Source organism: Pocillopora verrucosa, chromosome 4 (genome assembly GCF_036669915.1).
Source record: "Pocillopora verrucosa isolate sample1 chromosome 4, ASM3666991v2, whole genome shotgun sequence".
Classification (NCBI taxonomy): domain Eukaryota; kingdom Metazoa; phylum Cnidaria; class Anthozoa; order Scleractinia; family Pocilloporidae; genus Pocillopora; species Pocillopora verrucosa.
The window spans coordinates 8,777,516-8,804,407 of record NC_089315.1 but is presented as its reverse complement, the minus strand read 5'-3'; the positions used below and the strand labels follow the sequence as shown (position 1 = coordinate 8,804,407).

The window sequence follows — 26,892 nt, the reverse complement described above, 5'->3', positions numbered from 1 at the left end:
TTTTACAAGTATTCCACTTCGACTGGCACTACAATGTACTGAGACTGCTATCCTACAATCTACCGACCATCTACCGCTACCGACAGAGGACATTATGAGACAGCCTCAACGGCTAGAAATCTGGTGCTCCCTCTTTCCTCATTTTTTCAAATTTAAACATCTTTTTCGTTGTTTTTCTGCACACATTGCTTTTAACATTACCAATCCTAGCTGACTGCATAGCGATTGTCAGATATAAAACCTTTACTTTTTGTAACCCTTTCTGGGTGGGGTGGAGGAAGGGGTTGCTAGCAGAATGCACTGCTCACAGATAGTTTTAAAAGAGGGTCCCGATGGGGTTAACCGTTAGCTGTAAAACGGCCAAAATATTTAGCCGTTAGACGTAAAAATTGACAAATTTTAACCGTTAGTCGTAAAAAAAGTTAACCGTAAAAAATATCTCTGGTGGAAACAATGGAGAGGTGTTAACCGTTGGCCGGAAATTGGCCAAAATTTTAACCGATAGCCGCAAAAGCCATCACCCCATTGAGACCCTCTTAAAATAGAGAAAGTTTTCATTTACTTCCTTTCCCCTCTTGATTACTGACGATATGTACTTACTGTGAATTGTGAACGGGTACCGTAATTTCCGTCCATTTACCCGCGCGGCAGATTACCCGCATCGGTCAATTTTGCAATAACGAGAAAAGAATTTCAACAGATTACCCGCACTGACAGATAATCTGCACCCAGAAACAATCGAAAATCGTCGATTCACACAAAGTTCCTTCATTGTTTTTGTTGACATGGTATCCTTTAGCGTGCAATTAATAAATTTTCACACTTTTTGTCTTCGCCGTTTCATTGAGAATAATACCACTTGTAAAAACCGTTTCTCAAAAAAAAAATCGATGTCTCGAGATCTGAGTCGAAGAAATCGCTCGAAACGGGAAAATACTCTTTAACTCAAGGTAGTGCTGGCTGAGAAAATTTCACTGATGCGAAGGAAATTCTGTCGCGTCATTAATTATGCGGCGCCACGAAATGAACATGTCAGCATAATTTTCCGCGTGATTCGCTCCGAAGCCAGCTTTTTCACAATTAAATTCTTTTATTTTCAAGTTCACTTCCCGTGTAAGTGAGAATTGTTTTTGAAATTAACAAAGAAACAAGCTGTGAAATTGACAAGGTGGGAAAGTAAGAGTACAAACAAGATAAAAGATTTGTCATCGAGTTTTGTATGTTTTCGATTTACATCGGCATTAAAAATCTCTTATTAGAACGAGCAATCTGCGCGAAATAAATGAGTTATTTCAATTTTTTTTGAAGAGTATCTTAAGTGGATCTTATCATCTCTGTTTTTTTCCTGCTTATAGTTTTAAAACTATACCGGAAGCTTTAAAAATTATCGTATTACCCGCACCTTCCTGTAACCCGCACCAACAACTGTTTGTGGAAAAATTAACAGATAACCCGCAGGTAATCGGCCGGAAATTAGGTATTAAACAGGAGGAAACTAAAACTTTTTTTATTACTTGCACACTCTAAGAAATTTAACTATAGACAACTACATATTTACAATCACATTTTATCTAACTGAACATGTATTTTTGAGGTAATTCTAAATCTATTGGAAAAAATCCTGTAAAAGCTCCAGTAATTTGAAGGTTAAGCTTTCACAGGGTTAACCACACTTTATGGTCACAAAATGACAAAAAATACGGTTACTGGTGGAATAGCTCGTTTTAAGTTCATATTTGGAAAAGCATCACATAGAAACATCTTCTCATACATTTTAGGAGAGCCACTGATTTTATAAACTAAAATAAATTTTATCCCGTAACTACCAGACAGCGGAAAGCTCGCTAGTGTATGATGTTACGAAGAAACAACAATTCGCTTGTCATCTAACTATTCATAACTGTCGTGAAGGACACTCAAAATATGACTTTTGTTTTACTTTAAGAGATTAGTACGTCAGTCAGTGCTAAATCTTTCATGTACAACTACTTTTCCTTGCAGGAAAATAAAAAGCAAACACTAAAAATCATCGGCTCCAGCTATACAAAATAGTGCGACGACTGGACCGAGACCTATGCATATTGTTGAGTGCACGCAAGAAACCATGAATTTTCCTTGCACCTGCCTCATGAATTCTGTTGTTCCTCAGGTCTAAAAATATTAATGTATTATTAGTTTGCAGAGTTTCCACAAACTCAGCCGCTCCCGAATCACCAATGAGATTGTGCCGCAAATTTAAATGACTCAAGGTGGGATTTGTTCTCAGTGTTCTTGCAAGAGCTACTGCGCCAGAAGAGTCGATCATGTTTCCATACAAATCTACGTGAGTAAGAGTACTATTCGACTTGAGACTTTCTGCAAGTACAGTTACAAAACGAGTTCCTATTAAGCTGTGTCTCATGTCCAAATGTGTTAGCACAGAGTTTAGTCGTAACCCTTGTGCAAAAGATGCTGCTTGGGCTCCACTCTCGATGAGACTGTTAGATCTTAGATCTAAATTTACAAGCCCACGGTTAACCTGAACAGCGTGCCCGAGGGTGGCAACTCCAACACCTTCGATTCTGTTTCCTCTCAAACAAAGGTGTGTTAGGGTGCAGTTTGATTTAAGTGATTGGCCAATTGCTGCTGCTCCTGCGTTGCCGATCCTATGGTTCTGGAGATTTAAACGCGCAAGCACAGAATTTGAACGAATAGTTTTCGCAAATGCAGCTGCTCCTTCGTCGCCAATTCTGTTTTTTTTAATGTCTACACCTATTAACTTAACTTCATTGAATGAAGTTAACAGTCCTAAAGCGTTGGATCCAGGAAAATCCCAATGTCCTAAATCCAAATAGGTCAGGGTACGGTTGAACTCCAAAGCCTTCGCAAGGGCAACAGCGCCTGGGTCGCCAATCTCGTTTTGGCTGAGATCTAAATACTTTAGTGCACAGTTAGACTGCAAAGCTTGTGCAAGATCCTCAGCTCCACAGTTGTCAATACCATTTCCGTCTAAGTTTAAGTGAGTCAAAGTATGATTCGATTGAAGGGCTTTTGCAATTTCACTTGCTCCAGGACTGCGGATGGCACGACACCGCAAATTGAGGTGCGTTAGAGTACAGCCTGAATGGAGAGCTCGTGCAAGAACTGCGGTTAGGCGAGCATGCTTGTTTTCTTTTCCCCAATAGGAGCTCGAGGCCATAGACGAAAGCGAAGTTAGATCTAAAATCTTCAGTGTGCAGTTAGACTGAAGAACACATTCAAGTGCTTCCTGTAATGCCTCAGTACAGGCATGTCGCCAAGAAAAGAGAGTCAATGTAGAGTTAGATTTTAAGTACTCAAAGAGAGTCGGCATATTTCTGGGCATACCCCAGCCACCAGAAAAGGTGACTAATTTTTGTATTGGAAAGGACACAGCTAAAGTTTGGACCATTTTCTTCTGAGCATCAGTCAGTTCATTGTCACCACTTTCACATTCTGAAATGAGATTCAAAACGGATCTTAAAGTGTCAGCTCTCGTTCTTTCATCTTCAGTTAAAGGCCAGCGGAATAACTGACGAATACTAGGAAAAACATTCAAAAAGTCGTCGCAAATGTCGAAGTTTCGGTCATCATCAACGTAATCATCAAAATCATCGTCGCTTTCTTCCTCATCCTCCTCTTCAATTTGCTGACTTCGGAAAGCGTCACACAGACCTGAAATAACCAAAGCCGCACCGTCTTCACTCTTGCTTACCACCATTGTCAAGAGAAACTTCCATAGTTGCCAGTACTTGAAGACAGGATTAAGGTGTGCTAACAGAACCACAGCTGTGTCTTTATCACCCGAAAGAATCTCCTGGGCCAAGTGATATGCAGCAAAATATTCTTGAAAGGTCTTGTGTGTAAAGGAAAAGCAAGGAATGGGTCTGAGTTTGCTGACACTAGCTTCCTGAGAAAGAAAGCACAGCGGAAGGAAATCGACAGACTGATAATCCATCTCATCTTTGCTGAAATACATTCGGTCCACTTTCAGGGCTTCAAAGGCCATCTTTCCTAAATGATTCAGGTTAACTGAAAAAGTTTGAAGGGGATCCTTTGAGTCCATGGGAATACCTTTCCTTGCAAAATATCTTCTAACAGCACATGATACAAGTTGATCGTACAGTTTGGTTTGATTTGAAGGAAATACTCCTTTTGTATCTTCACAAAGCAAACATAACAAGGCTGTGTTCAGTGGATTTGAACTCAACTCTCTAAGCTGTTCTTCACGATCTAATTTTTCAATCAATTTGGCAGCAAGGCTCGGGTCCTCGTGATTACTGAAATACTTCGTAATGTAACTGTCGGTATCCTCCTTGGTGAAGCCAACAATCTCGAGAAGGGTGTCACAGTGGCGTCGGACTCTCATGCCTGCCTCATGACGAGCTGTTAACATGAGGTAAGTATTAGAAAGTATTTTTCTTTGAATCAAGGGAAAGAGGCCTTTTAAGAGATTCTCCGGTAATTCGTCCAGTCCATCAAGAACCATTAAGATTTTGGATTGGTTGCAGCGAATGAAATGAAAGAAGTCTTCTTTTTCCTTCTTGTCAGCATCAAGTGGCAACAGTTGATCGTCAATAGCTTCTTCGATGTTAGCAGTCTTCATGTCACGGCACTTCAACAGAAGTAGCATCTTCACTTGAGGAAAACAAGCTTCGAGTGATATGTTCTCCATAGACCAATCATATGCAAGCTTCTGACAGTAAGTGGTTTTTCCCATCCCAGGTTGCCCCTCAATCAGCACAACTTTTGGCTCCTCGCATTCTTCATGTGGCATGAATGCATCTGTCATTCGGACAACTTTATCTGTCAGCCTTGCTCGTTCTTTCTCTTTGCTGAATATCTGTAGTCTTGTAAAGACCTTGGACAATTTCAGCTGCAGATCATCCTCACACCATGGGAATGGACACAGTACAGCACCTTCACCTTTGTAATCCCGTCTGATGATATCTGCCAGTTGCTCAGGAAAGACTGGGAACAAAAAAAAAACAAAACAAAACAAACAAATTAATCAATCTAAATCAGAACATATGACAGCTTCCTCTACTATTTTTAGAGGGTAGAAATATGTTCACCTTGCTTGATAAACTCACTAAAAGAGCCATCAACACAGACCACATTAGGCACTATAAAAATTGCAAATGGAACCCGTGAGAAGCATGGATATGGAAACCGTATTCAAAGAAGCTAATATCATGAGGAGCTTTGGCCCCGAAAAAAATTCGCAGCATGCATTCTACAGAGGTGCTATATTTCTGTCATCAGTGTAGAGAATTACATCAACGTTTGCGGTCGGTAGATGTCTATGCGGTTACTTAAACCTGTTGATTATAAGTTAAAGGTTCACCTGATAATTATTACTGCATCTATGCTCGAATTTCAACTAGACCCTGTGAGCAGGGTAACTGGGATACCTGGATGGTACTGGATCCTTGGAATCAAGTGTAGTGATACTACGGGTGTCAGACTAGTATACTGAAATAGTGCGCTCAAGTCTGGCCAAGGGCATACACCTATTTTAAAACATAGGCATGCTATGCATGCAAGAGTTACTTTTTTGTAGGGTGGGTGGATTACTTGAAACATTGTGAGTGATGTCTACATTCTTACAAAAGGAGAGAAGAATATTAATGTGGGAAAGAACGAAAATGTCGAATTACCTCACTCACAGGTATTTCGTGGTAGATTATGTGTGTTTTGCAAATAAATGTAACCAAAAATAAACTGTATTGGTGCCATGGATACCTGTTAGCACAAAATGCAGACAGCAGACTGCAGACCGGATACAAAATATAGACTGCAGACTGCAGAGTGGGTACAAAATGCAGACTAAGAATCTGAAGAGTTTTTAAGTCTGGTATATAATAACATGTCATCTTACAGCTTACCGAGCGTCACGCAATCGCTTTTCTGCGATCCGCCTTCACGATTATTTGCACTATTGTGGAATAGTCCTGGCCCATTTCTTGATGAAAATCGATTGCAATATTATTTCAAGCCTTCAATATAGTCTTCTTACTTTGCGCGCGAGTTGGTTGGTGTGATGTCTGTACAGATTTTACCAAGGTAATAAAAGTAGATGACGTGAATAACAGTGATGGTTAAGCAAGCTTAAAACGGCAGTAATCGCCAAAAATACAACGGATACACAGGGTATGTGTAAGTTTTATTGATTTTACGAGAAAAATGTTCATATTTCGAAATATGTATAGTTGTAAATCGACCATACTTCGTTCCCTATACTATTCCTTATAACGTGCAGTTCCTCTCGTAACTTAACACCGAGTCACACAACGCGTGACGCGTTCATGAATTAATCGTTGGCTTTTTCTCTAGACGTGAGCTTGGGCCGCCTGTGACAAGACAATTGCGTAAACAATATTTAACATAATAACATTATACACAAAAAAACACAGGGTTTTGAATCACATATTTATTAAAAAAAAAGAATATCCATACAACTACAATGAAAACAAACATAAGATTCACCTTTCTGATCGTGAAATTAATACCATTCGTACTGTTATCGTAGCTACGTTCCTTGCCATCAAGTGAATCCAACATGTCGTCTTTCTTCACAAGCAGTTTGCATCCATTATAGTTATGTTCTTCAGTCTCACGGTAGTAGTGTTGTTCAATAGATTGCATAGAGTATATGCAGTTTGGTTTCAGATTTCAGATTTTGCTTTTTACAACAAGTGAACGTTTTTCAACTAAGACATTGGCATACTTAGCATACAAGGCATTCAAGGCTCTCATGGCTTTCAAGCGTTCGCGACTCAATCCGTTCCAAAATTACCGCTCAATAACATCTTTCAGTGTGGATTAGCCGCGATTAATACGACTTGTATATGCGTCTGTAAGTATTTTGCGCGTTTGCGCCATGATGCTCCAGGAGACCGCAGTCCAAATACATTAAAATACAAAATGACCAACCAAGAGTTTTATAAGCAAAATCCCGTGATTCGTCATGTGACCCAGCCCTGTCCTTGCATGACAACGTCAATCATCATCAAGATAACACGCGTGATCAGCATGTGAACACCTTCATTGGATCACAGTTAGTTGTCATGGTGTTGAGGGATAACACGCGTGAAAGCCCAGTCATAAAATGCCTTTGTTTTTTTGTCGTCTTTTTTACTGGGATACCTGTGGTAGCCCAGTCATGAAATGCCTTTGTTTTTTTGTCGTCTTTTTTTTTTTTTTTTTCCTCCGCCACAAAATGGAAAAATTGCGCAATAGTACCCAGAGGTCATTGGGCCCTCAACACCATGACAACTAGCTGTGATCCAATGAGGTGTTCACATGCTGATCACGCGTGCTATCTTGATGATGATTGACGTTGTCATACACGGACAGGGCCGGGTCACATGACGAACACGAGATTTTTGCCCATTAAACTCTTTTGTCAGTCGTTTTGTATTTCAATGTGTTTGGATTACGATCATCTTGAGCATTGTGGCGCAAACGCTCAAAATACTTATAGACGCATACACAAGTCGTATTGTTCGCGGCTAATCCACACATAAAGATGTTATTGAGCGGTAATTTTTAAAAAGGACTGAATCGCGAACGCTTGAAAGCCATGAAAGCATTGAATGCCTTGTATGTCTTGTATGCTAAGTATGCCAATGTCTTAGTTGAAAACGTTAACTCGTTGTAAAAGGCAGAATCTGAAATCTGAAACCAAACTGCATATACTCTATGCAATCTATTGAACAACACTGCTACCGTGAGACTGAAGAACAAAATTCAAATGAATGCAAACTGCTTGTGAAGAAAGAGGCCATGTTGGATTCACTTGATGCCAGGGAACGTAGCTACGATAACAGTGCAAATGATATTAATTTCACGATCAGAAAGGTGAATCTTATGTTTGTTTTCATTGTAGTTGTATGGATATTTTTTTTTAATAAATACATGATCCAAAATCCCGTGTTTTTTGTGTATAATGTTATTATGTTAAGTATTGTTTACGCAATTGTCTTGTCACAGGCGACCCAAGGTCACATCTCGAGAAAGAGCCAACGATTAATTCACGAACGCGTCACGCGTTGTGTGACTCAGAGTAAGATATGCTAGGAACCATTGAAAATTTGAACACGTTATTAGGAATAGTATAGGGAACGAAATATGGTCGATTTACAACGATAAATATTTCGAAATATGAGATTTTTCTCGTAAAATCAATAAAACTTACTCATACCCTGTGAATCCGTTGTAGTTTCTGGCGATTGTTGCCGTTTTAAGCTTGCTTTACCATCACTATTATTTACGTCATCTACTTTTATTACATTGTTAAAATCTGTACAGACATCACACTAACCAACTATGTTGAAGGCTTGAAGTTATATTACGATCGATTTTCATCAAGAAATGGGCCAGGAATTTTCCACAATAGTGCAAATAATCGTGAAGGCTGATCGCGGAAAAGCGATTGCGTGACGCTCGGTAAGCTGTAAGATGACATGTTATTATATACCAGACGTAGAAACTCTTCAGATTCTCAGTCTGCATTTTGTAGTCACTCTGCAGTCTATATTTTGTATCCGGTCTGCAGTCTGCTGTCTACATTTTGTACTAACAGGTATCCGTGGCACCAATACAGTTTATTTTTGGTTACATTTATTCGCACAACACACATAATCTACCACAAAATACCTGTGTGTGAGGTAATTCGACATTTTCATTCTTTCCCGCGTTAATAATCTTCTTTCCTTTTGTAAGAATGAAGACCACTTACAATGTTTCAAGTAATCCACCCACCCTAGAAAAAATAACTCTTGCATGCTTAGCATGCCTATGTTTTGAGACAGGTTTATGCCCTTGGCTAGACTTGAGCTCACTATTTCAGTATACTAGTCCGACACGGGTAGTATCGCTACACTTGATTCCACGGATCCAGTACCACCCAGGTATCCCAGTTACCCTGCTCACAGGGTCTAGTTACTGGGATACCTGTGGTAGCCCAGTCATAAAATGCCTTTGTTTTTTTGTCGTCTTTTTTTTTTTTTTTTTCCTCCGCCACAAAATGGCAAAATTGCGCAATAGTACCCAGAGGTCATTGGGCCCTCAACACCATGACAACTAACTGTGATCCAATGAGGTGTTCACATGCTGATCACGCGTGTTATCCCTCGACACCATGACAGCTAACTGTGATCCAATGAGGTGTTCACATGCTGATCACGCGTGTTATCCCTCGACACCATGACAGCTAACTGTGATCCAATGAGGTGTTCACATGCTGATCACGCGTGTTATCTTGATGATGATTGACGCTGTCATGCACAGACAGGGCCGGGTCACATGACGAATCATGAGATTTTGCTTATAAAACTCTTTGGTCAGTTATTTTGTATTTCAACATATTTGGATGGCGATCTGCCGGAGCATTATAGCGCAAACGCGCAAAATACTTACAGACGCATATACAAGTATTATTAATCGCGGCTAATCCACACTGAAAGATGTTATTGAGCGGTAATTTTGGAATGGATTGAGTCGCGAACGCTTAAAAGCCATGAAAGCCTTGAATGCCTTGTATGCTAAGTATGCCAATGTCTTAGTTGAAAACGTTCACTTGTTGTAAAACGCAAAATCTGAAATCTGAAACCAAACTGCATATACTTTACGCAATTTATTGAACAACACTACTACCGTGAGACTGAAGAACATAACTATAATGGATGCAAACTGCTTGTGAAGAAAGACGACATGTTGGATTCACTTGATGGCAAGGAACGTAGCTACGATAACAGTACGAATGGTATTCATTTCACGATCAGAAAGGTGAATCTTATGTTTGTTTTCATTGTAGTTGTATGGATATTCTTTTTTAATAAATACGTGATCCAAAACCCTGTGTTTTTTTGTGTATAATGTTGTTATGTTAAATATTGTTTACGCAATTGTCTTGTCACAAGCGGCCCAAGCTCACGTCTCTAGAAAAAGCCAACGATTAATTCATGAACGCGTCACGCGTTGTGTGACTCGGTGTTAAGTTACGAGAGGAACTGCACCTTATAAGGAATAGTACAGGGAACGAAGTATGGTCGATTTACAACGATACATATTTCGAAATATGAACATTTTTCTCGTAAAATCAATAAAACTTACTCATACCCTGTGTATCCGTTGTATTTTCTGGCGATTTCTGCCGTTTTAAGCTTGCTTTACCATCACTGTTGTTCACATCATCTACTTTTATTACGTTGATAAAATCTGTACAGACATCACACCAACCAACTCGCGCGCAAAGTAAGAAGACTATATTGAAGGTTTGAAATAATATTGCGATCGATTTTCATCAAGAAATGGGCCAGGAATATTCCACAATAATGCAAATAATCGTGAAGGCGGATTGCAGAAAAGCGATTGCGTGACGCTCGGTAAGCTGTAAGATGACATGCTATTATATACCAGACGTAAAAACTCTTCAGATTCTTAGTCTGCATTTTATACCCACTCTGCAGTCTGCAGTCTATATTTTGTATCCGGTCTGCAGTCTGCTGTCTGCATTTTGTACTAACAGGTATCCGTGGCACCAATACAGTTTATTTTTGGTTACATTTATTCGCAAAACACACATAATCTATCACAAAATACCTGTGAGTGAGGTAATTCGACATTTTCGTTCTTTCCCACATTAATATTCTTCTCTCCTTTTGTAAGAATGTAGACATCACTCAATGTTTCAAGTAATCCACCCACCCAACAAAAAAGGAACTCTTGCACGCATAGCATGCCTATGTTTTGAAATAGGTGTATGCCCTTGGCCAGACTTGAGCGCACTATTTCAGTATACTAGTCCGACACCCGTAGTATCACTACACTTGATTCCAAGGATCCAGTACCATCCAGGTATCCCAGTTACCCTGCTCACAGGGTCTAGTTTTTTTTTGTTTTTGTTTTTTTCCTCCGCCACAAAATGGAAAAATTGCGCAATAGTACCCAGAGGTCATTGGGCTCTCAACACCATGACAACTTATTGTGATCCAATGAGGTGTTCACATACTGATCACGCGTGTTATCCCTCGACACCATGACAACTAACTGTGATCCAATGAGGTGTTCACATGCTGATCACGCGTGTTATCCTGATGATGATTGACGTTGTCATGCACAGACAGGGCCGGGTCACATGACGAACACGAGATTTTGCTCATGAAACTCTTTGGTCAGTTGTATTGCATTTCAACGTATTTGGATTGCGATCTCTTGGAGCATTGTAGCGCAAACGCGAAAAATACTTACAGACGCATATACAAGTCGTATTAATCGCGGCTAATCCACACTGAAAGATGTTATTGAGCGGTAATTTTGGAACGGAATGAGTCGCGAACGCTTGAAATCCATGAAAGCCTTGAATGCCTTGAATGTCTTGTATGCTAAGTATGCCAATGTCTTAGTTGAAAAACGTTCACTTGTTGTAAAAAGCAAAATCTGAAATCTGAAACCAAACTGCATATACTCTATGCAATCTATTGAACAACGCTACTACCGTGAGACTGAAGAACATAACTATATGGGATGCAAACTGCTTGTGAAGAAAGACGACATGTTGGATTCACTTGATGGCAAGGAACGTAGCTACGATAACAGTACGAATGATATTAATTTCACGATCAGAAAGGTGAATCTTATGTTTGTTGTCATTGTAGTTGTATAGATATTCTTTTTTAATAAATACGTGATCCAAAACCCTGTGTTTTTTTGTGTATAATGTTGTTATGTTAAATATTGTTTACGCAATTGTCTTGTCACAAGCGGCCCAAGCTCACGTCTCGAGAAAAAGCCAACGATTAATTTAACACGCGTTGTGTGACTCGGTGTTAAGTTACGAGAGGAACTGCACGTTATAAGGAATAGTACAGGGAACGAAGTATGGTCGATTTACAACGATACATATTTCGAAATATGAACATTTTTCTCGTAAAATCAATAAAACTTACTCATACCCTGTGTATCCGTTGTATTTTCTGGCGATTTCTACCGTTTTAAGCTTGCTTTACCATCGCTGTTGTTCACATCATCTACTTTTATTACGTTGATAAAATCTGTACAGACATCACACCAACCAACTCGCGCGCAAAGTAAGAAGACTATATTGAAGGCTTGAAATAATATTGCGATCGATTTTCATCATGAAATGGGCCAGGAATATTCCACAATAGTGCAAATAATCGTGAAGGCGGATTGCAGAAAAGCGATTGCGTGACGCTCGGTAAGCTGTAAGATGACATGTTATTATATACCAGACGTAAAAACTCTTCAGATTCTTAGTCTGCATTTTGTACCCACTCTGCAGTCTGCAGTCTATATTTTGTATCCGGTCTGCAGTCTGCTGTCTGCATTTTGTACTAACAGGTATCCGTGGCGCCAATACAGTTAAATTTTGGTTACATTTATTCGCAAAACACACATAATCTACCACAAAATACCTGTGAGTGAGGTAATTCGACATTTTCGTTCTTTCCCACATTAATATTCTTCTCTCCTTTTGTAAGAATGTAGACATCACTCACAATGTTTCAAGTAATCCACCCACCCTACAAAAAAGTAACTCTTGCACGCATAGCATGCCTATGTTTTGAAATAGGTGTATGCCCTTGGCCAGACTTGAGTGCACTATTTCAGTATACTAGTCCGACACCCGTAGTATCACTACACTTGATTCCAAGGATCCAGTACCATCTAGGTATCCCAGTTACCCTGCTCACAGGGTCAAGTTTTTTTTTTCCTCCGCCACAAAATGGAAAAATTGCGCAATAGTACCCAGAGGTCATTGGGCCCTCAACACCATGACATGACAACTAACTGTGATCCAATGAGGTGTTCACATGCTGATCACGCGTGTTATCCCTCAACACCATGACAACTAACTGTGATCCAATGAGGTGTTCACATGCTGATCACGCGTGTTATCCTGATGATGATTGACGTTGTCATGCACAGACAGGGCCGGGTCACATGACGAAAACGAGATCTTGCTCATAAATTTCAACGTATTTAGGTTGCGATCTCCTGGAGCATTATGGCGCAAACGCGCAAAATACTTACAGACGCATATACAAGTCGTATTAATCGCGGCTAATCCACACTGAAAGATGTTATTGAGCGGTAATTTTGGAACGAATTGAGTCGCGAACGCTTGAAAGCCATGAAAGCCTTGAATACCTTGTATGTTAAGTATGCCAATGTCTTAGTTGAAAAACGTTCACTTGTTGTAAAAAGCAAAATCTGAAATCTGAAACCAAACTGCATATACTCTATGCAATCTATTGAACAACGTTACTACCGTGAGACTGAAGAACATAACTATAATGGATGCAAACTGCTTGGGAAGAAAGACGACATGTTAGATTCACTTAACGGCAAGGAACGTAGCTACGATAACAGTACGAATGGTATTAATTTCACGATCAGAAAGGTGAATCTTATGTTTGTTTTCATTGTAGTTGTATGGATATTCTTTTTTAATAAATACGTGATCCAAAACCCTGTGTTTTTTTGTGTGTATAATGTTATTATGTTAAATATTGTTACGCAATTGTCTTGTCGCAGGCAGCCCAAGCTCACGTCCAACGATTAATTCATGAACGCGTCACGCGTTGTGTGACTCGGTGTTAAGTTACGAGAGGAACTGCACGTTACAAGGAATAGTACAGGGAACGAAGTATGGTCGATTTACAACGATACATATTTCGAAATATGAACATTTTTCTTGCAAAATCAATAAAACGTACTCATACCCTGTGTATCCGTTGTATTTTCTGGCGATTTCTGCCGTTTTAAGCTTGCTTTACCATCACTGTTATTCACGTCATCTACTTTTATTACGTTGGTAAAATCTGTACAGACATCACACCAACCAACTCGCGCGCAAAGTAAGAAGACTATATTGAAGGCTTGAATTAATTTTGCGATCGATTTTCATCAAGAAATGGGCCAGGAATATTCCACAATAGTGTAAATAATCGTGAAGGCGGATCGCAGAAAAGCAATTGCGTGACGCTCGGTAAGCTGCAAGGTGACATGTTATTATATACCAGACGTAAAAACTCTTCAGATTCTCAGTCTGCATTTTGTACCCACTCTGCAGTCTGCAGTCTATATTTTGTATCCGGTCTGCAGTCTGCTGTCTGCATTTTGTACTAACAGGTATCCGTGGCACCAATACAGTTTATTTTTGGTTACATTTATTCGCAAAACACACATAATCTACCACAAAATACCTGTGTGTGAGGTAATTCGACATTTTCGTTCTTTCCCACATTAATATTCTTCTCTCCTTTTGTAAGAATGTAGACATCACTCACAATGTTTCAAGTAATCCACCCACCCTACAAAAAAGTAACTCTTGCATGCATAGCATGCCTATGTTTTGAAATAGGTCTATGCCCTTGGCCAGACTTGAGCGCACTATTTCAGTATACTAGTCTGACACCCGTAGTATCACTACACTTGATTCCAAGGATCCAGTACCATCCAGGTATCCCAGTTACCCTGCTCACAGGGTCTAGTTGTTGATGCAGTAAATCTCTTCTATACCCTCTTGGGTAGTGTATACCTGAGGTTTATTTTTAATCTCTTCTATACCCTCTTGGGTAGCATATATCTGATGATTATTTTTAATCACTTCTATACCCTCTTGGGTAGTGTATACCTGAGGGTTATTTTTAATCTCTTGCATACCCTCTTGGGTAGTATATACCTGATGTTTATTTTTAATCTCTTCTATACCCTCCTGGGTAGTGTATACCTGAGGGTTACTCTTAATCTGTCCTATACCCTCTTGGGTAGTGTATACCTGAGGGTTATTTTTAATCTCTTCTATACCCTCTTGGGTAGTGTATACCTGAGGGTTATTCTTAATCTGTCCTATACCCTCTTGGGTAGTGTATACCTGAGGGTTATTTTTTAATCTCTTCTATACCCTCTTGGGTAGTGTATACCTGAGGGTTATTTTTAATTTCTTCTATACCCTCTTGCGTAGTGTATACCTGAGGATTAATTTTTAATATCTTCTATACCCTCTTGGGTAGTGTATACCTGAGGATTAATTTTTAATATCTTCTATACCCTCTTGGGTAGTGTATACCTGAGGGTTATTTTTAATCTCTTCTATACCCTCTTGGGTAGTGTATACCTGAGGGTTATTCTTAATCTGTCCTATACCCTCTTGGGTAGTGTATACCTGAGGGTTATTTTTTAATCTCTTCTATACCCTCTTGGGTAGTGTATACCTGAGGGTTATTTTTAATTTCTTCTATACCCTCTTGCGTAGTGTATACCTGAGGATTAATTTTTAATATCTTCTATACCCTCTTGGGTAGTGTATACCTGAGGATTAATTTTTAATATCTTCTATACCCTCTTGGGTAGTGTATACCTGAGGGTTATTTTTAATCTCTTCTATACCCTCTTGGGTAGTGTACACCTGAGGGTTATTCTTAATCTGTCCTATACCCTCTTGGGTAGTGTATACCTGAGGATTAATTTTTAATATCTTCTATACCCTCTTGGGTAGTGTATACCTAAGGGTTATTTTAATCTCTTGCATACCCTCTTGGGTAGTGTATACCTGAGGATTAATTTTTAATATCTTCTATACCCTCTTGGGTAGTGTATACCTGAGGGTTATTTTTAATCTCTTGCATACCCTCTTGGGTAGTGTATACCTGAGGGTTATTCTTAATCTCTTCTATACCCTCTTGGGTAGTGTGTACCTGAGGGTTACTCTTAATCTTTCCTATACCCTCTTGGGTAGTGTATACCTGAGGGTTATTTTTAATCTCTTCTATACCCTCTTGGGTAGTGTATGCCTGAGGGTTATTTTTAATCTCTTGCATACCCTCTTGGGTAGTGTATACCTGAGGTTTATTTTTAATCTCTTCTATACCCTCTTGGGTAGTTTTACCTGAGGGTTACTCTTAATTTGTCCTATACCCTCTTGGGTAGTGTATACCTGAGGGTTATTTTTAATATCTTGCATACCTTCTTGGGTAGTGTATACCTGAGGTTTATTTTTAATCTCTTCTATACCCTCTTGGGTAGTGTATACCTGAGGGTTATTCTTAATCTGTCCTATACCCTCTTGGGTAGTGTATACCTGAGGGTTATTTTTAATCTCTTCTATACCCTCTTGGGTAGTGTATGCCTGAGGGTTATTTTTAATCTCTTGCATACCCTCTTGGGTAGTGTATACCTGAGGTTTATTTTTAATCTCTTCTATACCCTCTTGGGTAGTGTGTACCTGAGGGTTACTCTTAATTTGTCCTATACCCTCTTGGGTAGTGTATACCTGAGGGTTATTTTTAATATCTTGCATACCCTCTTGGGTAGTGTATACCTGAGGGTTATTCTTAATCTGTCCTATACCCTCTTGGGTAGTGTATACCTGAGGGTTATTTTTAATCTCTTTTATACCTTCTTGGGTAGTGTATACCTGAGGGTTATTTTTAATCTCTTGCATACCCTCTTGGGCAGTGTATACCTGAGGTTTATTTTTAATCTCTTCTATACCCTCTTGGGTAGTGTATACTTGACTGTTACTCTTAATCTGTCCTATACCCTCTTGGGTAGTGTATACCTGAGGGTTATTCTTAATCTGTCCTATACCCTCTTGGGTTGTGTATACCTGAGGGTTATTTTTAACCTTTTCTTATCCCTCCTAACTCGGCAGTCGCATAAGACGATATTCATACGTGTGAATTTGTTCCCGATGACCTAAAATGCAATAACGATGTTTTAGACCAGCTTCTCCCCTGTCATAGTCGATTTTGACAAGACTGATGTCTTCTGAAAAGCTTAAAATGCCGTTCCAAACTGAAACCTTCGCACAAAAAAAGGTCATTATAAGAATAATTGCATTGCGCCGAAGCTTGTAGACCGAACGGGGAGACCATCTGTTGAAAGCGATGTGTATTCTCTGGACTATCTAATCAACACAGTTTCTGGACTTTAAAAGTTAAAAACCATGACCTGTATAAAGAAGGGTTTGTCGGAGTTAACCTTACGTAGGCCTAGGTCTTCGATCATGGAGGTGAAATCTGTAAGAAACATTGAGACGTCCCACGCGAGACGTCCCACGCGAGAACGATTAACGTAACGAGATATATTGTTTTAGACATACATTGTTTTGTTTGTACAGTGCAGAAGTGATTTTGTTGATTGACGGACACGTGAGCCAAGTAATATAATCACATGTACATAATAGACTTTGATTAGTACCTTTTCGAAGCAATGACGAGTGTTTTATGCGGAGTTACAAAGTTCAGGTTTTACGATACGAGTTAGATGTGGTAGTAAGTGCGAATCAATAAAAGTAATCAAGAAATTACGTCTCGAAGTTTACAACAAAATCAGCTTTACCGGTGCCGCTTTTTAGGCTATTTTTTAGTTTCTTCGTTTTACGTGTTTTAAATTGTTCCTGTTATATGTTTCTGTAACATTTGGTTAGGAATATTCGTGGACCTTGTGTTAACGATTTACTGTTGTTTTCTTTAAGACATGTATTGTCTCTACAGAGAAAATAAGCTTAGCGTACCGCCCTTTAAGTTTTTTCGAATTAGACCCGTTAAGTTTGTACGAGACATTTCTCTGGACTCTTGTTTCTGGAAAATGAGTGAACAAAGTAGAGTTGTATCTTGAAAATGAATAGAAGTGTAATCAACAGAAGTTGCGGTTTTTCCATTCCATTCGAGGGGAGCATAATTACATTTTTTGAAGTGATTATCGGATGTCCTGGAATGTTTAGCGAACACCTCATGCCACCAAGAGGCGTCGAACATTGGCTTGAATTACTTATGCAAATTAGCTGGCTGCACATTCAATGTGCAGCCAGCTAATTTGCATAAATTTTTTTTCCGACGCAAAGCTCGTCATGAGACAGCCTAAACAGTCTGTAAGGCAAAAGGGATCAGGGTCTCCTAAAATAATAGCCTTTACATTTTCCCATTCTTTACAAATAGACTCGAGAGCAAAAAGTGAGGCTCAATAACAAAATCAAAAACAACAAAATTAAGTTTTTTTTCCATCAACAAAGGAATTCTTTGATTTGATTTCAGCATACAAGCATGTAATCTCAACAGTTTGACTTTAAATACATAAAACACTCTTCATGTAGTCTACAATAGCAGTCATGTAGTCTAAATGTAGTCTGTCTGTTTTTATAATTATCATAACTTTGTCGTCCCAAAAATCAATTGAAATAGAAAATCAGATCACAACCAGAAATTTAATGTTTTGGTGTGCATGTAACAGGATGATCAGAGAGCAACGAAATTCTACTAATCTCTTTGATATTATCTGGCTAAAAAGTGCTGTAACTGGTTGATGAGAATCATCCTTGTACAAACAAAACTTACCAGGTGTCTCAATGGGAATTTCTTGACATGACATTGTTAAGTCTGATCCTTTGGAATTTGTCAGGTCCTCCATTTTTTCTGTATTTGACAAGAAAAGTATTCAGTTTCTATTCATCACAGTGCAACATTTCCCAAGTCATCAATCAAAAATCAAAATCAGCGTTGTGAAACTTAACAAGAAATGTTCATATGAAGATGTCTTTATCAAACCATAATTTTGTTGCAACATCCTCTCAAGTACAGCTGATTGTGACTCCACAAAATTCATAAGCATTCTCAACACTGTATGCTGTCAGGAGTTGTAGTATTAATTGCAATCAGCTCCTTCATATGAACTATCCATAACACAAACATTTGATACATTCAAGAGGACCAAAATTTGGTCTGAAACATTACCCTCTTCTTTCAATTTAAGACTGACATTTTCTATAAAGAGTTGATAACATAATAATAATATAATAATTATTAATCCAGAAATTTTTTCCTGAAAGCATGCAAATTGATATGTCAATCCACAAGCCAACTGAATTTACATTGGTCAGTTTATGTGTATCCAGTTTTAATCATTACAACTTTGGGTAGTTTTTGCACCAGTTGAAGAAGATCAAAACAAGTGAATATGCCAGGAGCACCTTTGTGCTTATATGGCACATTCACCTTGTACACCACACTGAGGGAAAGAGCAAATGTGTACTGTTAATTAACACATGTATATTATCGATGCATAAACAAAACTATGTGTACTCAACTGCAAGTATTTAAAATGATCAAACTAGTCTACTTTCTGTTGGTTTACTTGTCAGCTTATGAATTTGTATCTTTTCAAAAACAGTTTATTGATAAATAGTAATTAATCATGCTCAACATGGTTAAACCTTGAAATGATGATTCCGTTTCATCAAAAGTGATTGGGACACAAACTGAACAATTCCTTGAACTGTTTAGCTGGACTTTGAACTTTTTTGCGCCTTAAAGATGTGAAAATATCATTGTTTATTATTGTTTTGATCATGCGCAGTTGTTTTGATTCAACATACAAAATCACTCACAAGGTTTGAATAAATTATTCTTGCACCTGATGAGCACACTTTGCTTCTGTGTAACTATGTGTCTATGTGTATATTACTAATACGTAATCACATGATTTTTCTTATGCAATGGAATAAATAAGCAATTGTTAATTTTTTTCAGAGATCACAAATTGTACTTGCCCTATGGGCTTGTGCAATTTTGTTGGTCTTTGAAAAAAATTTACCTGTGCGTATTTATTCCAAATTGCACTTGAAATCATGTGATTACCAATACAAATAAGAAATATCCAACATTAAAAACCCTTAATTGAGGACTCTGCTTGCATTAATTTGTTGTTTTTTGAAATTCTTCCAATAGTCATTCCTATCTAATATAATTTAAAACTGTTCAGTGCAATAACATATTCATAATTTAATCACAATTGGATCATTTCACTTCATTTCATATTTAGATTATTTAAAAGCACCTTCTATTTCATCCAGTCTGCCATCAGCTTGATCAGCACGGCTCTCCAGATTCTGAAGTCTCTTTTCCATATAATTCAAGGTAACTGCAATACTTTGCAGCTCATGTTGAATCTTAGTCTTCTTTTGGTTTAATTCTAAGCACATGTTATCCACTCTATCCTGAAGTGACTTAAGCTCCTGCTGAACCACTTGCAGCAATGTAGGGTCTACTGGAGAATTCATGCAGAGATGTGTTCCTACAGCAAAATTAATAAATGCAAAGAGGACCAGGCAGTCTAAGTAAATTAGAAGTAAAATGGTACACTTATACCTCATGCTGACATCTTAAGACAATTATAGAGCATTTTGCCATACATAAAATGAAACACACCAAATTTATTGGTGCACAGGAAGATATTTATGTACATGTAAGGAGCACATTACTATTACACTTAATAGTGAAAATAGCATATCCCCATGTCAACCTACTCCAACACTGGAGATTAATGGTCCTTAACCCTTTAACTCCCAGATCAAATTTGTAATCCTCCTTACTGTCAATCATTAACCGTTCTTATAATGTTAATAGTTCAGAGATTTTAATGTTGGATCCACTAATTATCCCCAAGTTGATATTTTTCTTCATTCTCATCACTTATCTAGTTAATATTGTATAATATTGTGAGGAGAAATTCTGTCTTGGTCACTCATGGGAGTTAAGGGGTTAATAGGACGAGAATTACAAAATCATCTTAAATAACTGATGAATTGCTCACATGGTTAAATAATGTTTATTAATTGATTGATCGATAAGCAATCCTGTGACATCCTTTTCCCAACTCAGAATACAATGAATAGTAACAAAGGCATCATATAACATAGAAATGTACTTATGTGACTGCTTCCAAATACAAAAAAATAGGATCTTTATTTCCAGCCCAAAATCTGAATGGAAAGTGCACCAAACAGGACATTATCAGTTCCTGAGTCTGTTCAATCAATATGTCAGACAATAACCTTCCACCTTTGGCCACAAAAAAATTACCAAATGAGTGTGAAATTTCATTTTGCTATAATTTCTTGATCATCAAGTGAAAACATACCAGAGTTTAGACACAGAGCTTAAATTCCACAATCTGCCATAAATGATGGAGAGTCCACAACGCACTTCCCTACTAAACCTCAAAAACACAATTTACATAAAAAATGTCATCTGTCAATATATAAACATAACAAACAAATTACCTTTAGTTTCCCAGTCTTTCAGTTCTTCAAGAAGCTCTCTTTCATCAACAGAAGGCAGTGCCATGTTCCTGATCAATTGTTCCATCTCAGTGAAACTTTTCTGAAACTTGGCTGGATCCCATTTATTGAAGACACAGTGAGCCCAATCATTCCTTGCTATTCTGACATCACCTGCAGAGCTTGCAGCAGCAGAGAATACAGGAACCCCACCAAGCAAAGACAACACAGCTGATGCATCACAGTGATCATCAAAGGCAGTGAACTTCGCCATGTACTTCTCAACATACAGCCTAGCAAAGTCCACATGGGACTTCACCTGACAATCAAACAAAGAATAATTGAATCTTCCACCATGAAGCCTTGGACGAACATCATTTCCATTGATATTCTCATATTTCAACAACTTTTTGGAGGAGGCAGGCCACTTCTGAAGACGACCAAGTGGGCCCTGAACATGTATGTTGTGGCTGATCTTTAGGTTGTTGTATTCAGTGTTGATTCCTTGTTCTACAAATGGACGTATCTGTGGTATAAGGATCTTGTTGAGTGCAATTCCTACCACAAGCCATCTTTTCTGATTGTCAGTCACAGCAAGGTAGCTTGACCTGAGGATTACATGAGTAAACTAATTGCATAGCTTTTAACAAATCTGATCAAGTAATGCAGAAGCCAATGTCCTAGAAACATCTAAATTTCCCTACATTGTCATAAGACAGTCAAGTAAACAGTTCCCAACTCTCTTGCAATGCAAAAGGTGGGGAACATCCATCAATGGGCCTGTAAGAATAGGATGAAACTTAAGCAAGACCTGGGAAATGGTATTTAAAGAGGGAAAAATAGGATGAAACCTAAGCAAGACCTGGGAAATGGTATTTAAAGAGGGAAAACAACCAAACAGGTGCCTGATGCCTTACCCTCAGCCTGAACTTAAATTCACTTGTTAGTTGTATTAACCTTCAATCAAGACCTCTGTAACTAGGACACTCATTTTGATCTTCTGCTACGTAAAGCCAGTTCTAGGCTATACATAATAAGGGTTTGTAAATTTTATGGCTATTTGCAGGAGGAGTTGATGGCTCTTTTTAATAGCTTAATCATTGTTGTCATTATTTTTGTATGCAATTGAAGTTTGGGGAAGTACATTAGAATGTAAATACCTTAGCTGAATATTGATAAGTTCTGTAAATGTGCCCACAAATATGGTTATTCATTGAATTTTACACTCATTAAAGATATTCTTCGTGCAAGAGATAAATTGTTATGGTAACAGATCCCATGAAGAGGGGATTAGGTCACTCTGTTCTTGCAGCCATAACTACATTTTAACTTGTATTTCTATGGAACGTTTTGAGCAAACTTTTATTAACAGATGTCTCTTTAGTTTTGTTTAGATTACACCTAGTTTTCTCTTTAGTGATGAATTTTTGTAAACTTTGCACATTTGTTTGCAGGTATTGTTGTTGTGTAATTAATAAAGACTAGCTGGCCATTCAGAAGCAGGGGTACACTTTTTTCCCAAATATGGAATTAGAGGTTCAAGCAGTGTTTTCCTCCATAAACCTCACAGCTGATTATGAAGACACAGTGAAAAGCTTATAAGTGTGAAAGAAGAAAGAAAGAAAAAATAAACTTTATTAGGAAGCACTGGATAACTTATGGTAATTAATTTATTTCTCTTAAAGGGAAACTGGGATAGCATTTTGTGAAAAAAATCTGTGGTCAACTCCACACTTAAATGTAGCAGTCAGTGAAAGTGCAGCAGATGTGAATGAATCAATAGGATTGCTTTGACAGTGTTTAACAGAAAGGAATTAAACAAGTAAACTCAACTGCTGAGGAAATTAGGTTCTCAGCTTCTATAAGTCTAAAGAATGTTTTAACATTTCAATCCATGTTCTATCAAGACAGCAAGAAGGTAAAAAATGTGAATGGCAAACCTACAATTTACTTTAAGTTTTCTGGAGCTGTAAAACTTGGGACAGACTTGAGCTAAACTGAGGCAAATGATATTTTAAAAGTGATTTACTTTCTAACTTTTTTTTGACTGAAGATTTGAGGCTGATTGAAAAGCAGTGTCTAAATTTTAGATATAACATTGGCTACACAAAATTTTGTGGATGGGTAAGAAAGTTGCAAAAGTGTGGTCAATTTAAGCTTAATATATATACTTAAAAACAACACATGCAGCAAAATTGAATGTGTGCACAAAGTTGTGGTTTATTCACTATACACAATAATTTTTAAAGAGACAAAGTTTGTAGTTTATTTCAATAAAGTTTTCTTATCCTCATAATCAACTTAACTTTGTGTCAACTTTAATTCATAGCTTTCATGATGTTGGTTTGTTTAGTAGACAAATTTATCTAAATTAATCATCAGGAAAGGCTGTATCATTTTATGTCACATGTAGGTTTTTTCCTTACATTTACTCTCTTGTGAGCCTGAAAAGCAATTTGTTTTCCACTGCTGAAAAATCAAGGCAGAATTACACTTTTAAGGAGAAAACTGTGTCTCTTTATTTAGCAGGAAAGTGAGTGGTTAGTTTCCTTGTTCACCTCAATAGGACTGGTTTACTACTGACTTTTAATTGCATCTCCACTGGTTTTCAGTAATTAATTAAAAGAGCTCTTAAATTTTAAATTTCATTTAGTTGGCAGCAAGTATTAGCTGTTGAGCTCTGCTTTGCATAACTGTAGCAAAGTGATTTACTCTTTGTTTGAAAATTATAATATTTTCAAGTGTTGAGGAATTACAATAAACTTGGCTGTAAATGGAACTTGTAAAGCAAGCACAATGCTTCGCAAAATAACTTTGTGGTTTGTATCCTTTTGTCAATATAAGTGTGATTGGTTCTCTGAACTATGGTTGAGTTTGCAGTCTGAAAACTGCAATTTCATTACATATTCCTGATTAGTATTGTGATAAATAGCTTCATTCAATACCCATCCTCCAATCATTAGAGATAAACAACTCCATGTTAGAGAATACATTCTGATTGGCTAGTTTTGTGCTCTAATATTAACCCCAGGTTTCAGACATACTAAACCCCTTCCAAATTACAAGCTTCAGTTAACTGACAGAAACAGAATGCCATTTCCTTGTATGAATAATTACACTCATAGGAATCAACAAAATGACAAAATAAATTTTCAAGTCCACAAGAAAACTTTTGAAGACATGTTTGGGCATGTCGACCCATGCCATAATCAGTATCAATTGTGTGGTACTATAGTCATATCTTTTTTTACAATTTTCATTAAAATTACATCCTCAATTTAAATCAAATGACAACATATGAGATCACAATACTATTCTGATTAAGTTTAACTAGACATGTGCAAGTGTTAAATTTTGAAGGTTAATTTATGTGAATCAATCATTTATTACTGTTATTTTGTATCTGTGCATTCGATTCAGTTCAGTTTGCAACTGGCCAATGTGCAAAGCCTTCATTAAATTAAGGCAACTCGCCATTTTTCCACTAGGATGAAAGAACATCTATTGACACCAGTGAATATTTCCTAGTTTAAAGCAAAAATGTTGGGCTTAGTACTTAAATACTCTGGACTCATGCAGCTAGAACAGCTTAATTTGAATGTTTTCTAGAACGAAAATTTCAGCTCCACACATGTACGGCTAAAACATGTTTCTTAGCAACCTAACCAGTACCTCTTTGGAAAGAAAATGGTCACTGATAATTTTGAGTGTGGCGCATGATCATTCACTGACACCAGTTAAATGCAAACTGGGTGAGAATGTGGAACTTACCCTGTTGAGGAAGCTGTTGCCATTCCCTGAGTTTTATGGGGATGTATTAGTTCACCACCCCACTAACCATCTTCATCGATACCTGAAGGACAAAAAAACAAAGCCATCAATAGAGAAAAACTTATAGTTTTAGTGTTAAGAGATTAATATAAGTTACTGAAACTATTTCGATCTTAGAACCTGGAGCTCAAAAAGATGGCCAATTGTGAAAATAATGAAACCTAAAAAATTACACATATATAGCAGTTTTAATCTTGTTATAAAAAACTATAATTTAATAGCCGTATGATGCCAGTTGAGAAGCACAAGTAGTACATTTCGCCACAACATGAATTACGCAGAAGCGAAGTACTTCCGGGTACCAATTGAAATTGATACAAATAATACTTTCAGTTTTGAGCATAGATTAAACTCCCTAAATGGGCATCGTGAGGTTTCGAGACTGCCAAATGATATCAATACCATTCGTTATAATTTACAGTCGACAAAGCAGCTATATTCAAGATTGTAAGATAGTGAAAGGAACAGATAGAGCGATAATCAGTTCAGCGACTCCGCGCCACTGCCGACTATGCACAAACACAAATATCAGTCCAGTAAGACACTCAGTAAAACCATAAATCAATCTGTGCACAATAAAAAATGGATTAAAAGAAGAATTGTTGGGTTACCTTACGAAGAAAATGTTGATAGAGGGCTCAAAAATGTATCAGCAAAGGGAAATTTGCGTCAGGAGAGCCTTCCTCCGTCGACAGAACGACTTATGTCATATGACTAACTTTAAGAGTCACCCTGCTTACGTCACCCGTTGCCGAAGCTACTGATCACAGAGGCCCTACAATGGACTATTGCGATATAGGTTACAAAATTTTAGGGGCATGGGATACGTGAGGAAAAATGAACTGCATACCAGATATTTGAAATAGAGATTCCGGGATATCAAAGTGGAATTATCAGGATACAAATTACTGGATCTAGGCCGAAAGTTGATGGGATACGGTCGGATGGAGATGACACCTGACGTCAAAGACAAAGAAGAACCGAGGAACAGACAGGGAGCAGTGTATAAGAACAATTGCTCCGACTGCCACGCCTCCTAAATCGGTGAGAATGGCAGAAACCTCACAACTAGACTGACTGAACACAAACGAGCGACGAGGAAAGGCGATGTCAACAATCACATTGCTGAACATCACCGACTTACGAACCACACTATTGACTGGGACTCTGCGCAATGCCTAACCTACAGCACCAACTACTTTCAAAGACTGACCCTAGAAAGCTGGTTTACTAACTTGGAATAGATTCCCCTCAACAGGTTTCTACCACTACCGGCACCATACAAACGACTCATTCACGACATTACATTACAAACGAACAGAATGACCTGACCTCACTAACGGACCGAGACCGACCAATCGCGACCGACCTACGCCACTTGAGTCTTACAGCCAATAAGATCATGGAAAAACTGACCAATCACTTTATACAAACCGGACTAAGTACATTCGACTGACAACAACTATTTACTTGACTCTGATGATGACTTCCGCTCAGGTTGTCGAAACGTAAGTCACCATTACCGACAACAGTCCTTCTCAGAACAACACTCACCCGGACGATCAAACTACACTATCACGGATAGAGGATACTCAGACCCCCCTTGATGGGTCATCTTCATTGATACCCAAGATGCTAAGGCCTTGTGTCGTGCAAAAAAGCATGCAACTAATACATTAAAATCATTCTTAAGTGTAGCACTGACAAGATGGTGATATTTTGTCTCGCATGCATCTATTATTTTTTCTCTTCTGAGATTTAAGTACAAATTGGGGAAATGAGAGGGGAAGACTCACTAGTAACTAGAAGCTATAAATGAGGGGCATCTTAGGGCCAGTGGCTGCGTCATGGACACTCTTCCAGGTTCTGGGTCATGAATGGGGAAAGTGAAACATGTACAATCAAAAACCGGTGATTGCCAGGGGAAACACAGCCCCACCTCATTCAAATTGTGGTGACTCTTTTCTTTTCGC

General features: G+C 38.1%; 1 protein-coding gene across 1 annotated transcript; it reads right to left on the bottom strand.

Moving 5' to 3' along the window:
* Window positions 1-1,523: 1,523 nt before the first annotated feature.
* On the bottom strand, window positions 1,524-25,635 carry LOC136280196 (NLR family CARD domain-containing protein 3-like). Its single transcript, XM_066164971.1, has 6 exons — window positions 25,531-25,635; window positions 24,860-24,941; window positions 21,092-21,696; window positions 19,867-20,103; window positions 18,369-18,446; window positions 1,524-4,968 (listed from the first exon to the last, which is right to left on the bottom strand). The coding sequence occupies exons 2-6, from the start codon at window positions 24,880-24,882 to the stop codon at window positions 2,027-2,029; spliced, it is 3,885 nt and encodes a 1,294-aa protein (XP_066021068.1). The 5' UTR covers window positions 24,883-24,941; window positions 25,531-25,635; the 3' UTR covers window positions 1,524-2,026.
* Window positions 25,636-26,892: the final 1,257 nt, after the last annotated feature.